We start from the raw sequence: 19,200 nt of genomic DNA on the forward strand, positions 1-19,200 counted from the left end.
TGGCCCCAGCCGAGTATCGTCTCAAGTGTCGCAGGCAAGATTCGCATCCCTAACCTGTCAGCTGAGCCACAGACACTGAAGCGCCATGAACACTTTTGCCAGGTTACCCCTGTCTTCGAGCCTAAGGTTCCCCCCACAGTCAGTCCGCCTCCGTCCCCAGCAGTTACAACATCAGTCAGGACCGACCACTCTTCAGCCGTACAGGTTGATCCTGACAACCTCCTCCCACAGGAGACTGCTGTTCAGTTTCGGGCACTGCACAAGGAATATGATGTGGTCTTTGACCCTAATATCAAAGGCTACAATGGCGCTGCTGGGCCCTTCAAGGCCAAGGTGAACATGGGCCCGGTTGAGCCTCCACAGCGGAAAGGGCGCCTCCCTCTCTATGCCCGGGGCAAACTCATGGAGCTCCAGGCTAAGTTCGACGAGCTGGAGGCGCTTGGCGTGTTTAGGCACCCTGAAGATGTTGGCGTTGTGGTGGAGTATCTCAACCCCTCCTTCCTAGTGAAAAAACACACTGGGGGGACACGTATGGTCACCGCATTTGCCGACGTTGGCCGCTACAGCAAGCCCCAGCCCTCGTTGCTACCCAATGTTGACTCGACCCTCCGCCTCATCGCACAATGGAAACACATCGTAGTCACAGACCTGACCAGCGCCTTCTATCAAATACCCCTTGCACGTGAGTCAATGAAGTATTGTGGTGTTGCAACCCCCTTCAAAGGAGTGCGGGTTTACATGCGGTCTGCAATGGGCATGCCTGGCTCAGAGACGGCCCTGGAGGAGCTCATGTGCCGCGTTCTGGGCCATCTGCTACAGGATGGCGTCGTGGCCAAGCTTGCCGATGATTTGTACTGCGGCGGCGACACACCTCAGGAGCTGTACCACAACTGGAAGAGGGTCCTCCAGGCACTTTATAAATGTGATCTCCGCCTATCTGCAGCCAAGACGATCGTCAACCCCAAGTCCACCTCCATCCTTGGCTGGATCTGGTGCGCCGGCACTCTTACAGCCAGTCCACACCGTGTCAACACCCTGGTCTCCTGCCCTGCGCCGGACACGGTGGGCCATATGAGATCCTTTGTTGGCGCATACAAGGTTCTCTCCCGTGTGCTCCCAAGGTGTTCAGCGTACCTCGCACCACTTGAGGATACCACAGCCGGGCGCCAATCCCCGGAGGTCATCACATGGACTGATGAATTGCGGGAGTCATTTCATAATGCACAACAGGCTCTCTCATCTGCCCGTGTCATTACTTTGCCTAAGCCATCGGACCAACTGTGGATCGTGACAGATGGTGCGGTCAGACAGCCTGGTCTAGGCGCCACACTGTATGTGTCTCGGGAGGGCAAGCTCCTCCTGGCTGGCTTCTTCAGCGCCAAGCTGCGGGGGTCTCAGACAACATGGCTGCCATGTGAGGTGGAGGCTCTCTCTATTGCTGCTGCCACCAAACATTTCAGCCCCTATGTCATCCAGTCCGAGGTGAACGCTTGTGTCCTTACTGACAGCAAGCCTTGTGTGCAGGCCTATGAGAAGCTCTGCCCTGCCGTGGCGCCCTTGATTTGGACGGTGCGGTGGAGCGTGTCTCTAACGGTTGCCACTCCTGTGCTGCCCTACGCCGCTCACCGAGTGCCAGGGTAGAGCAGTCCACTTCTTCCCCACCTGATGCTGTGGGCCTGTCCTTCGCAGCTGATGTTCTCAAGCGTTCCCGTCAGGTCATACTTGTCCTCCGGGAGACGGTGACATCGTTCACGTCCACTCTGCTGCTGTCAGATGAGCGTCATGAGACATTGCGGGATGCTTTGATACAGCTCTGTATTCAAATACGTCCCATGGATGGTCCCCTGGCAGTCATCCGCACCGACCCCGCCCCTGGCTTCAAGGCCCTCGTCAACGATGGATTCCTGCGACAGCACAGGATCACGTTGGAGCTGGGGCATGCTAAGAACCCCAACAAGAACCATGTTGCGGAGAAGGCTATCCAGGAGCTGACGGGCGAGCTCTTGCGCCTCGACCCAGTAGGTGGTGCTGTCACTCCCCTGGCCCTGGCGGTTGCCACGGCTGCATTGAACTCGCGCATCCGCTCACGTGGTCTGTCTTCACGAGAGATGTGGACCCAGCGGGACCAGTTTTCTAATGCCCAGGCGCCCCTGGCCGACTGCGACTTGGTGGCCACTCAACACCGACAGCGTCTCGCCAATCATCCGTCTAGCGAGCGCTCCAAGGCCCCCCTTGCAGAGAGGCGTCCTGACCCTGAAGTTGATGTTGGTGATCTGGTCTACCTCCACTCAGACAGGAACAAGTCCCGGGCACGTGACCGATACCTGGTAGTCTCAGTGGAACCCCCCTTCTGCAATATCAGGAAGTTTACAGGATCTCAACTTCGTGGTGCGTCATATCGCGTGAGGCTGCCTGACTGCTTCAAGGTTCCGTCTGTCACGTCTGACGGCCTGTGTTCTTCGGCGCCATGTTCTCCTGATGACTCAGGGGATGAGGATTTTCTGCCACCTCCGTGTCTGCCGCCTGTACCCCCTGCTATACCCACTGCAATCTCTGCTCCTGTCGTCGCTGGCAGCCCACTCGCCGTGACGCCCTGCCCGCCTGCCGGCTCTGTCGTCCTGTCCGGGGCGGGGCAGCCCGCTGGGTGTATGGATGCCGATCAGTGCTCCCCACCTGTTCTGGCTGAGCCTGTGTCATCAGTCTCTGGGGGCCCTCGTCAATCGTCGCGCTCCCGGCATCCACCTGCATGCTTCAAGGACTTTGTGCTTGACTTTTAGTCCCGTCTTTTGTTTGATTTGGGTAACTGTGCACTGTTACTGGGTTGGAGGGTTATTGTTTCTTGTTTGCTTATTGTGACATGGATGCTGACTGCTCAGTTGTTGAAGTGGATGTTGTTAGATAGTGGCCTTGCTTTGGTTTTCATTTGATCTGATTCCCTGTTGATTCTGTGATTATTGGTGTCTCTGTTTCATTGTTTGAAGATAAAAGGGAGTTGCGCCAGTACCGACCAGCGGTACTATGTTTAGCGGTACTATGTTTATCCCATGTTGTTGTCGGCCGTTCTGTATTGGCCGTTGCACCCATGTATTCTCCTGTCTCTTCCGAGTAAAGCCTGATTACCTCCTCAGCTCGTGTCTCGGTTCTCTGTTGATATTACATGATACAGCCTCTGCTGGCGGTAGTAACAAAAAATCAGAATGGTCGACTCACTACGGGTTAAAATTTACTTTTCGAAGGGAGCAGATATTCTTCCAGTTTATATCTGTTCTGTATCTTTTGAAACACACACAAAAAACCATTACACGTGCATTTACTTTATTTAATTGCCATTATTGCGAAGGTTATACTCGGAAGTTTTCGTTTTATACTGCCTGACTTGACGCTACTTGGAATTTGCGGTTCCGCCCTTGAATCTTCACATGGTTTTAGGCCCAGAAATGCGCTTTACGCCAAAGAGGCGTGGCACGTTGCCAGAATGGGCGTTTCGGCCTTAAATACCGGCCTAACGATATCTTCCCCCCTGGCGTTAATTTAGCGCTTAGCGCTTTTCAAAACCAGGCCTTATTCAGTGCGCCGGTTATAGGCTATTGTAATTGCACGGAGCTCTCCTCTGCCATCTCACAATCTCGCCCCTGTCATTCAGAGGCTGTTCTCTCCCCCCCCCTCTCTCTCTCACTCCCTCTCTCGCCCAGCACAAAGAGCGATCGAAAAAAAGCTGTTTTCTCCCCCTCTCTCTCTCTCACTCCCTCAAATCTCCCAGCATGCATTGAGACTAATACATTTCGAGAAGAAATATCAACCAAATCAGCATAAATTGCCTAAAGTGGTAGATAGAAATAATGTTTCTGTTCACACAACATGCAATTCTCAAACATTTCAATATTGTCCAAAATAAAACATAGAAATCCAAACACAACCCTATGTGAAACATATATGTACCCCAGGTGGTATATATATCCCTTGCAGATACGATGTGATTTAGATGAGAGACAGCCGTAACACGGTTCTACTATGATGTCCGCTCCGCTCCAATAAGATTAGGCTTACTTCACATTTACTTTTACAATAAAAACACATTTATGCAATGACTTTACATAATGTAGGCTATATTTATGTGCATCATCCTACCTGTGCAGCAGGGGAGAAGAAAAGGTAGCAAAACGATATCATTCTGGACAAACTATCACCAATCTAATCTCATCATGACATAGGGATAGGCTATATTTTTCTAGCCGATGCGTTTAGAACATTCTTTTCACTTTGATCTTGCTATAGTTTAGCGTATTTACATGCTTGCAGTATTTAAACTGCAGTCAGATTGGTTTGAGAAGCATAATAATATGGCATAAAATATATGAGACAGACGGGGATGAAAGGGAAGGGGGGAGATCAGAGCGCTTGGCTTTCTGACCGGACTGGATCGCTCCGTGGAATTGGAGCTTAAAAGGCACTTCTCGTTTACTGCACTTCTCCAATGAGCAGACTGTGCATAATTTTACGCTTAAAAGGCGTAGTTGTAATGCTTAAGGCTGCGTGTAGCGCCGATACCAAAATATGGAGTGGGCTGGTCCACGCCCACTAATCTGCGCTGCGCTGGGCACAGTTTGTAGGCCGATGCAACGATAGAGCCAATAGACAACTTTCTTCTAGAATCAATTGATGTTTGCGGTTTGAGATCATAAAAATCCAAATAAAAATGCAAGTAAACATGATCTCTATTTTGTGAGGTGACTAGTAAAACATTTCACCATTTCAAAAGCCTATCATATCACTATGATCACAATCCACAAAAACTGATTTCAGTATTTTCTTCCCTGGGGTGAAACTGGGTGAAGACAGCACCAGGGGAAACAACTTACTGGCACATTTTCTAACAATAAAACAACATTGTAAGAACATGTCAGGGGATTACAAAGAATTAGACTCCTGAAACTATAACTGCAACTTAATGAACAGGGATCATGCATGTTCGCATTTTTATTAGATTAAACCACAAGAATCACATGATTCTTCAAGGGAATTACTGTACCAGCCTATCTAGTTTATTTAATTATGAGGCACACTTTCCCAAAAATAATTCCCTTATGCAGCGGCAAAATGTCAACACACACCAAGGAGGAAAGGAGGTCACACAGACAGGGAAGCACATTAGGGTAATACTAATTTTGGCACAAGGTTTGTTAGACTTGCTGCTGTCAACACTGCAAACACCATGGTCATTTTATAGACTTCAAAAAGTGTCGCACAACAAGGAGAACAAACAAAACAATTAGCAGAAAAAGAAGACAACTATGGTCAATTGCAAAGACGGCATATTTGCATCAACGAGCACTAACCTACTATCTTTACTATTGGTGGTGATTAATATAACTTCACTGATGTAAATTTTGAAGTCCAATTTGAAAAGGGTCACTGTGGGATGATGAACATCTTATCCGCTTCAGAACACACCTAAAATGTACTTTGTGTCTGGCTGCTGAATTATCACAAAAAGGATAATAAGGTTTAACTGATACTATTAATCGGTTAATGTTGAAACGGTCGATTATCGGTTAAACGGTTTCGGTTGACATCCCTAGTTTGATCTAAGCTAGACCTCGTCTGGGTGTAAAATAACTGTCTACTTATTACTTATTACTTATCTTACTTATTATTAACCTTTTTGTCTGATGCCAGTAGAATGCCTGGAAAAAAAGTCATTCTGGAAAACACACCAGAGATGACCAGTGAGTTAATGTGTACAGTGTAGTTGATAGTAGAAGTCCAGTGGTCCCAAAGAGGATGTCCTGGGTGGGGCTATAGATTCTCCAGCAATATGAGATACAGTGCACTCCTCAGTGATCACCTTGGGACGGGTCAAATTGATTACTATAAGTGGATGATCATTATAACAGATTTTCTTCTTTTTCTTTGCTTCTCATGCAGATTACCACATAATTGACATTTGTATGTGTTACATGAATACAGTACATATAAAGTAAAGGAATGGTATTGACTTTAAAAATCCATACAGTAAGTTAAGCCTCCAGCTGTTTCAAACACAGCGGTCTCACATAGACAGAGACGCTGCCATCTCTCCACAGACATGTTGTGATCTCTCCATAATACAGACAGACATGCACCTAGTATCGCTGCTGTATCTCGTTGGCTCATTTTTGGCAGTTTGTAAGTAAAAAAATAATACAATTACTGTAGTTTTAAACATTTTTTCCATTGTTCTCAGGTGGGACAAGGCCCAAAATAGTATTGATCACTATAAGCAAATTATTTAAACAGCATGTGTATAGGAATTATTCAGGACCAAGCTTTTTGATCAATATAAGCGGTTGATCACTATAACCGTGATCACTATAAGCGGATTACACTGTACTACAGACCGACGAGACCGAGACCGATGGAGGGCGAGTCCGAGACGAGACCATCAAAATGTGGTCTTGAGACCGGTCTCGAGACCAAGACCGGTCTCGAGTACTCCAACACTACACTGTATATACATTTTTCATCAAAATGTCAATATGTAATATATTTAAAAAGTATATATATATATATAAACACGAAATTGGAAAAACACTGGTAAAAGTAAATGCTATTAAACAAATCAAGCAAAAGACATGCCTGGGCTTGAGTGGAAGTCTATTTCTTCTTCTTGAGTCTTATAGCGTTTGGCAAACAACGTTATGTTGCATTACAGCCACCAACTGGAATGGCGTGTGAATCGTGATTAACGTAACTTGCTAATTAGGAGCACTGATTTGCCAAACCTGATTGCTTGCAGGCTACCCAATTTCTTCTGATTTTACTTTGTAACTAAGATGCTTGGGGGAAATGTAATGGAGTAAAAGTATCCATTTTAGTTGGGAAATTTAGTGGAGTAAAAGTGAAAGTTGACAGAAATATGAATACTATTATAAATACTATAATACAAGTAAAGTACAGATACTCAGAAAAAATACTTAAGTAGGCTACTGTACTTAAGTATTAATACTTTGTTTGCCTACAGCAGGGGAACTAGTGTTGCCTGGGTCAAAATCTTATGAAGTAGTGGCTAATACATATCTACAGGTACAGTATATGGCTGTCCATTAGGGAACCCCTGTGTGTGTGTGTGTGTGTGTGTGTGTGTGTGTGTGTGTGTGTGTGTGTGTGTGTGTGTGTGTGTGTGTGTGTGTGTGTGTGTGCGAGCGTGCGCGTATGCGTGTGTGTGCATGTGTGTGCGTGTGTGTGTGTGAAAAGTGGTGTGCCGTGTTAGCTGTCGGTCACAGTGCCAGCTTTGTTTCTGCTGCTCTGCACTTCTCTTTGTCTTTTAATCATCAGCCTTTCTGCCTCTGAAGCCTCCACCTTTGGCAAGACCAACATGGCAATTAATTGGCTTATTAAATCCCTCCGCAATGCCCTATCAGCAAAACCATCAAAGTCTAATCCCGGCCTGCCTTTGTGCAGCTGTTTGCAGGGAGACAACAGCGCTTGCCTTGGCTGGAGTTAATCAGGGCTGAGGGGTGTCAGTAAAACAAAGTGATCATGCTGTGAAGTCACAGGCCGGATCACAGCTGTTACTGCAGCCCGGGTTTATTTGTTAATTTACATCTCTAATTGTGAAATGTACTGTAACAGGAGAGAAGACAGAGACAGACGCACGCACGCACACACACACACACACACACACACACACACACACACACACACACACACACACACACACACACACACACACACACACACACACACACACACACACACACACACACACACACACACACACACACATACACACACACACGTATATGCACAGTCTGAAATGTGTCCAGGTGAGCCTGTCATATCCAGTAAATTAATGCTTTGCCACATCACCTCTTTTCAGATATATCAAGCTTGCCGTCAAATCTTAAGGGGATAACAAGAACCAGAAAACTGTGTGTGTGTGTGTGTGTGTGTGTGTGTGTGTGTGTGTGTGTGTGTGTGTGTGTGTGTGTGTGTGTGTGTTTTGGGAAGGGCTAATTGAGGCTAATTTGTGAAATGACAGAGAGCGATGGCTGATGCCAGGTCTGATTTCCCAACATTTGTCATTTGAGAGAAAGAGCAGCCAATGTGACTTCATCTCTGTCTTCTTTTCCGCGAGCTCTCATGTCTTATACGTAACCTGAACAGTTTAGCCTCTTTGCCTCTGGGCGCAGGTACAGGATGCCTAGCTGTGGCAGGAACAGAAGATGATTGACAGGTGATTGACAGGTCACCTGTCCAGTGATCACGCAGCTTGCCGATCACAGACCAATAGCAGGCGGTGTTGTGTCTCTGTGGGAAACCCCTGGTTTAGCGCTAGCTGCTTCTGGCTCCAAATAACCATGATGACGGTGAAAACGCCAAACTCATATGAAGGCTTCAAATCGAGAGCCCACAAACCAATGGGTGAAGTCACGGTAGCTACGTCTATATATTTATAGTCTATGATTCTTCCCCGTCTCTGTCTCTCTCTCGTGTGACTGTGAAATGAATGCCCAAAAATCAATTTTGGGCTTCTTTAAAGATTCACACACAGACGCTTCAATCAATAAAGTTTCACACCATCCTAAAGTGTTTGCAGTCTCATAATTTCAAAACATTTCAAAAGTTTTCCATCTGTTGTCAACCAAGGACGCACACAAGGTGACTTGCCCATCATCAAACCATCTGGTGTGCGAAAAAAACAGAGAAACACCCTCCACACCAAATTTAAGACAGACGCACGCATGCACACAAGCACGCACACGCGTGCGCACACACACACACGCACACACACACACACACACACACACACACACACACACACACACACACACACACACACACACACACACACACACACACACACAAACACACCTACACACACTCACTCACACACACACACACACACACACACACACACACACACACACACACACACACACACTCACTCACTCACTCCTCACTCACTCACTCACTGGACACATTTTAGATTGTTACAGTGCAGCCAGTTATGGGTGATGCAAATCCAGGAGCAACAGGATGTGAAAACTTCTCAATGTGACCTCTCGGTGTGTGGAGCATCATTCCTGTCTATTGACTCCGCCTGACTGCCTGACTGCTCCTGGTGATGAGCAGTAGCAGCCGCATGCAGGGAGCAAAAACAGCCATCTCTTTCACTGCTTTCTCCCCTTTGCTTCCCAGAGTGTCCGTGTGAAATCCACCGAGGCACAGACCTTGGCGGTATATCTCCAACTTTCTCCCTCTCTCTCTCTCACCCCTCCTCCATGTATTTTCTATCTCTCGGAGAGGGCATCGATTCTCCCCGGGGAGGAAGGATGCGTCACCCTGCGCGGATTGGATTGATAAGGCAGGGCTAAATATAGCCCTGCGGCAGGAAGCAGGAGGGGAGAGTATTTTTAGAAGTGTTTATGGTGCCGCGACTCGGACGCTCCTTCAGCTGAATGACCAAGCGGTGGGAAAGCGAGCAGCGCTAAAGTCTGCCACTAAGTGTCTCCTTGAGACATTAGTGCACTTAGCGGGATTGTAAACAGGGTGAGTGGAGCCTGTGCTATCTGTCTAGTTCAAAATGATCATCACTTAGAACTTCACTTAAGTTTTCTGTTGACATCCATTTAGATAGAGCAGTTTCTTTTGACTCCATGGTTTGAATAATGGATCAGCTTTCTGTTCACAAGAGCCACTAATCCATACAAGAAACTCTGCTTAGAGCACCGAGTCTCCGAGGCCTCTTACGTGTGATCACTTTACAAGTGATCACTTTATTTTGGCTGCTGGCGGTACTTACGCCATGCTATCAAATACCACGTTGTTGTATATCGAGCGGTATTGTCACACAATCCATTTCCCCCCCAGTCAGATTTGCAATTTAGGAGACAAGAATGCTTTCTTCGTATTATCATAACCCTTCAGTGTGCATACAAAAGCCCTGAGACGTTCTCTGTGTCTGTAAAATGTTGATTCAGTCTGAATTCATCCCTGTGGTGCTATGGGGTCTCCCACAGAGCCAATCATGGGCCTGAGCTAAGTGCTGCCTTTTTCTAAGATGACACCTTAGAGACGCACCCCGACAACCAGCTAGGAGTCAGCATTGATCTCTGGTCTTTTCTTCTCCTTGCCCCCCAGTGCAGATCATTGATGGAGTTAATTGATTGTTCGTGCTGTGCAGGTCCCTATCACTATCAGCCCCATGCTGGGCTATATGACAGCTTCACACTGTAAAATCCAAGCCAAGCACAAACAAGACAGGTCTTTTAGATCAATCAGAAGTCCAGCTGAGATGAGCAACTTTCCTTCCTTGTCTATTGAGCAGCAACACCTATAGAAAGATGTCTTGCAGGCTTAAGGATTGGGATTGATCCTCCTCAAAGAGCTACTTTGCCTGAGGGTATTATGAATTAAGCTGTTATGGTGAGTCAATGTCTCCATTGACCAACTCCAAATGTTTTCTTTCATGGCTTCACTCACTAAACACTACCAGTCAGATCATTCTCTATCCAAAGATCTCTCCACCCCTCCAAAAAAAACATCATCAATCCATCTATAGATCCATGTATCAAACAAAATTAGTTTGTTAACTTGTGCAATTCTCTAAAGTGGTAAGCTCCAGGTATGTACCATTGAGAGGTGTGCAAGTATGCAGAAAACCTGGATACTTGGCACTTGGCTCTCAATAGCAGGTTTGGAGACCACTGCTCGAGCACATCCAGCTTTCAACTCACCTGTAGATAGTGGCAGGGCCTGAGGTTGGGCTTGAGGTCAGTGGGGGTCATGGGTTTCTCCAGGTTGAGTGAAGACTTCCTGTAGGCCTCCTTGGCTTGGCTGACCGTTAGCATGGACCAGGAGCTCCTCTTCATGAACTTGCCCTCCGGCGCCATGCTTATGCTCTCGCAGGCTGAGCATTTGACGTCGTTGTTACTCTTGGACGTCTTGAGCGACAGATCCCCCGGCAGGTGGCCGTGCACCGAGTCGGGGTAGCAGTGGCTGATGTGATCCACGGGGTGTCGCGACATGACGCTCGGCGTCCGGTACGTGCTGTCACTGTCCAGGTTGTCGTCCGAGCTCCACCAGCCTCCCGAGCGCTGTTTGCCGCTGCCGTCGTTCTTGCGTTCTTTGCTCTTGCTGCGTTTGCTGTGTTTGTGGTGGCCGTGGTGATGGTGATGGTGATGGTGTGAGCCGTCCCGGTGCGAGTCGCCTTTGGTGCCGTTCATTTTGGAAGATCCTTCTAGAGAGTGGGACTTGGTGAAGAGCTTCTGCACCGAGTGGACCAGGTGACGTATTCTCCCGGGGCTTTCGTGGCGCTGCTCCGTAGTGGTGGTGGTGGTGGAGGTGCGTTGGTACTGCAGCGTGTGGAAGCCGTCACGGTGCAGCGGCATCTGCTTCTCGAACTGGTCCAGGAGGTTGGCCGGGATGCGGTTCATCTTGCCGCTGCCGCCGTGCGAGGACGAGCCGCCGTCGTCTCGGGAATCCCTGCCGCCGGAGGTGTTGCCGCCGCCGTCCCGCGAGCTGCTGCCGTAGTGCATGCGTGGGAAAGTGCTGCTGGAGACGGAGTGGTCGGTGGCTGACATGGACACGGGCATCACCATGCACTCCGAGTGGATGGAGCTCCTCGGGGAACAGCGGTGGTGGCCGTCGAGCGGGCAGCTCTCGGTGGGGCTGAGGAGGTAGGAGGGGGACCGCGAGTCGCCATGGTGGAGGTGGTGGTCCAGGGAGTGGTCGCAGTCACCCAGGCCGCAGGTGTGGGCAGAGGTGGGGGAGGTGAGCTGGAGCTGGGTGGGGCGGCCGCCAGAGAGACCCTTCATGTTCCTGGGTGGAGGGGAGTAGCTGTCCTCATCGAAGTACTGCGAGGGCGACCATGAATACTGCTGGTCTGCGGATGAGGAGAGAGAGAGAGAGGATATTAGATCACATCCAGGGTAAAAAAAAAACATTTGCCCAGAGAAAGAAATGCATTTCACGCTGAATGATCAGGGGGAAAAGCCTAGTCCCAAATGACATGTCCCCAAACAGTCTGGTCATTATCCACCACATTCTCATTCTAGTCTACACCTATTCCAACCACAGAGAACATCAAAGAAAACTCCAAAAGTAGCATAACAGAAATGAGAAAGCGAAATCAAATAGCACACACAAAATCTCAGCCCTCGTTTTTTTCCCCCTCTATCCACGTCTGTGATGGCGTACTGCTGGAGAGACAGGGCGAAAGAGAGAACGAAGGAAAGAGAGAGAAGAGGAGGCGACAGGTATGGGGGCCGCATTGCCATTTATCCAATGCAAAGTGAAATAATAGCCTATCACTCCGTGGCGCTGGTGTCATCCGTCAAAGCCCGGAGGAGAACGCTTTGAGGCGTACGGCTGGAGAGGCGTCCTTGGGAGGCGTGGATCGAATGTGTGCTCTTTTCCTCCCTCCCTCCCTCCCTCTCTCGGCCACGTAGTCTTAGATTAAAACCCAATCCCGTGTGATCGGCCACCAAGGGCACACGTCCCGGCCCTCTATTCCAATGTATTTAACTTAATCAGAGGATAGGTTTACTTTGTCTTGCTGCCACGCCACCCACTGCTCCCATTGTAATTGTAAATGTCCTCCCCTTGAATCACGTCAGGACGATGGGGGTAATGTTAATATTCAGCATGTTATGATGTTATGTTATTGTATGTTATGTTATGTTATGTTATGTTATGTTGAATGATAAACTCCTCTCGTCATCTGTGCTATTGTGACTTTTTTCTTGGAGATGGTGAAAGTATAGAATGGATCCTGAGTGCAATCACATCAACAATGTTTATTTTATGAGGTTTGTGAGTTCACGAGTTTCACCAAATAACTCCAACACATTCCAAGGAGGTGAAAAACCTTGTTAATTGTAAGTCTTTGTGAGCTTATGCTGTATTGTGGAAAATGATAACCCTAACTGCCATGTTTATTTGGTCTTCCTCATTAATTGCACAGGAGGTGCAACACAAGACACAAAACACTGAAAACACTGGTTCCAAGAAGGCAAAAAGAAGGCATATACCATGGTAGAAAAGCATGACCGGGTCATATCTCATACTTATCTGCACCTCGTCTTGTGCAGTAGTTGTAGTAGTGTCAGAGAAACAGACAGATAAACAAAGAATAACCAGAGCAAAAATCTCTACTGGCTGCCAACCACACACCCCATAAACCCCTGCCCCTTCACTCCCATTGTAACCCCATAAAGTGAAGGAGAGGTTTTATGAGCTACCATAGTGGGCTATAGTAGCAGGAGAGAGAGAGAGAGAGAGAGAGAGAGAGAGAGAGAGAGAGAGTTAGAGTTCAAAGCAGTACATTTGCAAAGCTGTTCACAGCCCAGGTTTATTTACATCTCTAATTCTGAAATATAACAAGTGATAGAGGAAGGTGTGTGTGTGAGAGAGAGAGAGAGAGAGAGAGAGAGAGTGTGTGTGTGTGTGTGTGTGTGTGTGTGTGTGTGTGTGTGTGTGTGTGTGTGTGTGTGTGTGTGTGTGTGAGAGAGAGAGAGAGAGAGAGAGAGAGAGAGAGAGAGAGTGGTAAATAAATAGGCAAAAGAGGATGTACAACGTCTGAGTGAGCTAATGCTATGAGGTATCAATCCAAACCCACCTAGATGCTCTTCATATTCATCACTACCACGACCAGGGAGGTTATGTTTTCGGTGTCGTTTGTCAGCAGGATTATGGAAAAACTACTGGGCCGATTTTCCTGAAACTTGGTGGAAGGGTGTGTAGCATGGGCCAAGGAAGAACCCATTACATTTTGGCATGGATCCAATCAGATTCGGGTGAAGGAAGAGGGGCTAGGGAAAAGGGGCTGTACCTGTAACTAGGGATAGGAAAGTCATAGAGAGTCGGGGTTCGAGAGGTGGGTAGGGGGAGTGGCTATGGGAATGTGGGTGGTTTCAAGGTTAGGATTCCGATCTGACTCACACTTTGCATAATAGCAGACTGGAGTATTGGCCTTGGCGGAGGTCTGCGCTCTCCCAGTGCACTTTGAGTTATGGTATGTAATGCTCAGGCAAACACCGATCACAGTCATATCCAACTTGATACTATCAGTATAGACACTGTGTCGTTGACCTACCCAGCCACATGTGTTGCATCCTGGAATAGAATTCACACACATCACACTCCCTCTGAAAACTAGGGCAGTCAAAGGTGCTACATGAAGCATTTTTAAAACAATAGAAAGCAATATATCAATGCATCAATACATCTACAATACAACATTGTCACATACTTGTGATGCTTTGGCATAAACAAATGAGAGCATGGTTGAGACAGCTGGTAATATAAACGAAAAAAAGGCTCGCAACACAAGTTTTGGATAGCTCCCGTGGCGGACATTTATTAATAAATGTAATAATAAATGCAATAATAAATGTCCGCCACGGGAGCTATCCAAAACTTGTGTTGCGAGCCTTTTTTTCGTTTATTTTCCTGTTTAGTACAGTTGAGCTCAGCACCAACCAGTGGATGTGCGTAAGTCTCTGGATGCTCACAGCTGGTAATATAGCCTCTATTCCAAGCCAGTGGTATTGTTTAATGTGGATCCCCATTAGTCAGGGACAAGCCACAGACTAGTCTTCCTGGGGTTAGTGATAGTGTTTCTCAAAATGAATGTCACATGACCCCTACACACCATTACTTCCTGTCACAAAGACGACATTACTACGTGTACCCTCTCCTCCTCTCCATGTCCTGTCACAAAGAGGACATTACTACTTGTCCCCTCTCCTCCTCTCCATGTCCTGTCACAAAGAGGACATTACTACTTGTCCCCTCTCCTCCTCTCCATGTCCTGTCACAAAGAGGACATTACTACGTGTCCCCTCCTGTCACAAAGAGGACATTACTACGAGTCCCCTCCGGTCACAAAGAGGACATTACTACTTGTCCCCTCTCCTCTTCTACATGTCCTGTCACAAAGAGGACATTACTACGTGCCCGCTCTCCTCCTGTCACAAAGAGGACATTACTACGTGTCCCCTCCTGTCACAAAGAGGACATTACTACATGTCCCCTCTCCTCCTCTACATGTCCTGTCACAAAGAGGACATTACTACGTGTCCCCTCTCCTCCTCTACATGTCCTGTCACAAAGAGGACATTACTACGAGTCCCCTCCGGTCACAAAGAGGACATTACTACTTGTCCCCTCTCCATGTCCTGTCACAAAGAGGACATTACTACATGTCCCCTCCTGTCACAAAGAGGACATGACTACGTGTCTGCTCTCCTCCTGTCACAAAGAGGACATTACTACGTGTCCCCTCTCCTCCTCTACATGTCCTGTCACAAAGAGGACATTACTACGTGCCCGCTCTCCTCCTGTCACAAAGAGGACATTACTACGTGTCCCCTCCTGTCACAAAGAGGACATTACTACATGTCCCCTCTCCTCCTCTACATGTCCTGTCACAAAGAGGACATTACTACGTGTCCCCTCTCCTCCTCTACATGTCCTGTCACAAAGAGGACATTACTACGTGCCCGCTCTCCTCCTGTCACAAAGAGTACATTACTACGTGTCCCCTCTTGTCACAAAGAGGACATTACTACGTGTCCCCTCCTGTCACAAAGAGGACATTACTACGTGTCCCCTCTCCTCCTGTCACAAAGAGGACATTACTGTGTCCCCTCTCCTCCTCTCCATGGATTTGTTTTCTCTTTGGCTTTACTGAAGAACATAAACATGTTGGAAGTGGTCTCCCATCTGTAATTGTGAGAAACTGTGAAAGCTTTTGTTTTGTTTGCTGTGGACGAACGGTGTCCTCTTCCGGTTCTGTGCCATAAAGCAATCTCCCTGCTGTGTGGCCTAAAGCAAATGGGCCGATTCCCCTCCCAGTTGCACACAGTGTAAAGTGCAGTGAAGAGGATGGTAGAGTTTGGTAATCTTCTTAGGGATGGAATAATTTGTTACTGTAATCATACCAATGCCTCAGATTAATGTGACAAAGATTTATTGATGTATATCTCTCTAGCAAAGCTAGAAACGGGCCTCTAATCTGTGCCATAAGGAGACAAAACCTGGAGCTCGTCCATTGGCAATGCATTGAAAACTGAATTTGTGAATTTACAATGTTTGAGTGCTTCTACATCCACATGATTGTCGTAGTCGACTAACAGTTATAAATCAAACAGCTTGTCCCATGAAATTCCCCTGGGTTCCATCACTGCATCCAGAAGATCAGTCTTTCCCCTGAGCTCTGTCACTGCAGCCAGAAGATCAGTCTTTTCGATGTCAAGAGTCTCTGCTCAAGTCTCATATTCACAAATCAAGAAAGCAGTCCACAATTATGAAAATAACACACTGTACTATATGTGAAATCCATGACTGAGGGTGGATGCTCTGTTTCATGTCTCAAATTGGATAAAACGTATTTCTTCCAAACTTATTTCTATAATGAGCTCTACTGTCTCCACCCCTGAGGTCTGGCCTTGCTCTTCTGCTGCTGTAGTTGCCCCATCTGTTGAGATTAAAACAGTTGTTCCTTGTTTTGCAGCCTATGAAGATGTCTACTTGGCTGCCTGATGTCAAATTAACGTAATGTCGTCGGTGTGGGTGTGGGTGAGGGAAAAAACAACAGAAACAGATATGGAATCTTCTCCTATCTTGTTTCTGTGTAAGCCTCCTCATGACTAAGCTGAGAATGCAAAAGTCTTACTGCGGACTACAAAACACCAGCCTGGCTAAATTAGGTGAGCTCACTGGGCTTGTGTTAGTCTAATTCAAGAATGATGGTGCACTGTGGTGTGATACTGTGGCCTTTCTCTGATAACGGACTACTCCTTGAAGAATCTCTGCACTGAATAAATTATCCACCAGGCAGAGTTATGGCATTTTCCCGGGATTAGAAGAACTGTAGATGACAGACTCCCATCCTCCATCCTTCTCTCTGTCTCTTTTCACTTCCCCTGCCAATAGTTACATTTGGCCGAGGGAAAGAAAGAGAGCAGATGCAGGATTCAGAAAGTGAGTCCTCCAACACAGAGTCTTGTTGAATATTTATACAGGGTGGACTGAAGCAGCAGCAGCGCTCTCTGTGAGCACGCACCCTGCTGGCAAGTCTCTGTCAGTCTGGACAGGGAGAGGTCTTGTTGTTTTTGCATGATACCAGCACCTGGCATCACATTATCCGGCTTCTTGGCAAAGGTGCCAACTGCAGTGGTTTAGATGGACTGTATATATGGGTGGAAGGTGAATTTAGAGAGTGACCTTTCAGCATAACAACACTGGTCTATCACACTCTTGACTGATGATGATGATGATGATGATGATGATGATGATGATGATGACACTGGCGCCGGAACAAGGGGGACATGGGGACATTTTGTCCCCCTTAAAATTTGGTCCCCCTAAAAAATTTTTTTTTTTTTTTTTTTTATCTGAGGGGGCAACTGCCCCTGACGCTTAGAGCCCACTTTACACTGTTTACACAGCCTGTGATGCTTGTTAAAGCCATGATCGTTGTGGGATTATTACACCTGAGACAGACAGACCCAGGGATCAAATTACAGAGAGCCCACTTTACACTGTTTACACAGCCTGTGACACTTGTTAAAGCCGTGATCATTGTGGGATTATTACACCTGAGAGACAGACAGACCTGGACTCTGTTTGCACTCACTGTCATTGGCTGCTGCTATAATCGTATACGGTTATTGTTATTTTATTTTTGTGTTGAGATGACAAGTTTTGCACTGTGTTTCGAAGTGATAATAATAATAATAAGTTCAGTGTTTCTGCCTGTGTTGCTGTCTGTTGTAGTGTAATTGTAAAATGACCTAAAGGGAGAGCAGGTCACCAAGTGAGTGAGAAAAGGAGAAAATACTGAATAATTACATCACTACAGTATAATCCTAATGTTAATTTAAAATTAGATATTCCTCTAAATATGGCTAAAAATCATCCAGACGTCCAAAAAAACATAATTTTTTCTTGCCGGCGCCCTGACGGGAGCCGGCAAAAAAACATTGAAAAAAAAAAAAAATTGAAAAAAAAAAAAAAAAAAAAAATTGACAAAAAATTGACAAAAAAAAAAAAAAAGTCCCCCTAATTGCAAACTCGTTCCGGCGCCACTGGATGATGATGATGATGATTCACAAAATCTTTTTTGTGGAAAGGTGGGGATCTTGCTAACTTGGAGATGTGTGTTAATGTTCTGGTGGAAGCCGCACGCACGCACGCACGCACGCACGCACGCACGCACGCACGCACGCACGCACGCACGCACGCACGCACACACACACACACACACACACACACACACACACACACACACACACACACACACACACACACACACACACACACACACACACACACACACACACAGACTTCTTCAATGCGACGATGAGCTTGACAAGCAGCCACCCTCCCAGAGAAATAAGCCAAGCACATTCGACTTAACACTTGGCCCATTCTGCCATCAACCAATCATGTCTGGCTTAACACCCTTGGAGCCGGACCAGTGATAAGCACACCTTATATCTAACATGTGGTGAGGAGGGAAGGGAAAGGGAGTCAGAGGAAGAGGAAGAGGCTCATTTATTAAGAGCCTATTTCGTGCTCCTGCTCCTCCTGTGTGCCGAGTGTGAATAAAGGTCGTTTTGCTCCTCTTAACACATTAGCATTTAAATAGCATTATATCTGCACTGAGTATCACTGACAGCTCCCACTCTTCCACTGGCTCAGACCCTAACTGGAGTTGAAAACAAAGTTAAAAGATAATAAAGCGTAGGACTAGACTGAGAGATCAAATGGGCACGACCTTCAGAGTTGGCAGTGGTTAGCATCGTGGCTAGCCGCACCGCCATTTAAGAGAGGATCAGGATAAACGTCTTGATGTAGAGGCAACACTTAAGAGAATGATGCTGTGGGTGTCTGGGTATAGAGGTAAAAACACTCGCCATCCACCGCAGATACCTGGGTTCAATTCCCGGCAGCAGTACTTCCGGCAGATGTTCCTACAGACACAATTGGCCTTGTCTACGGGTGGGAAGCCGGTGAGGTATGTGTCTGAGTTGTTGCACTAGCGCCTCCTCTGGTTGGTCGGGGCACCTGTTTGGGTGGGAGGGGAACTGGGGGGAATAGTGTGATCCTCCCACGCGCTTATACATCCTGAAACTCCTCGCTGTCAGGTGAAAAGAAGCGGCTGGCAACTGCACATGCACTCTCGCCAAATCAGCAGAGGGGGAGCAACGA

General features: G+C 47.2%; 1 protein-coding gene across 1 annotated transcript in view; it reads right to left on the minus strand.

Annotated features, from left to right (window-relative positions):
* The window catches only part of dlgap2a (discs, large homolog-associated protein 2a), a gene marked incomplete at its 3' end in the record, with an annotated part of 386,637 nt that overhangs the window by 115,532 nt on the left and 251,905 nt on the right, over window positions 1-19,200 (minus strand). Inside the window, exon 3 of the mRNA XM_083633008.1 lies at window positions 10,719-11,866. Coding sequence (XP_083489134.1) covers window positions 10,719-11,798 — 1,080 coding nt within the window. The 5' untranslated portion in view covers window positions 11,799-11,866. The remainder of the gene's footprint in view (window positions 1-10,718; window positions 11,867-19,200) is intronic.

The sequence above is a fragment of the Poromitra crassiceps genome, assembly GCF_964638095.1.
Source record: "Poromitra crassiceps genome assembly, chromosome: 3".
NCBI classification, from domain to species: domain Eukaryota; kingdom Metazoa; phylum Chordata; class Actinopteri; order Beryciformes; family Melamphaidae; genus Poromitra; species Poromitra crassiceps.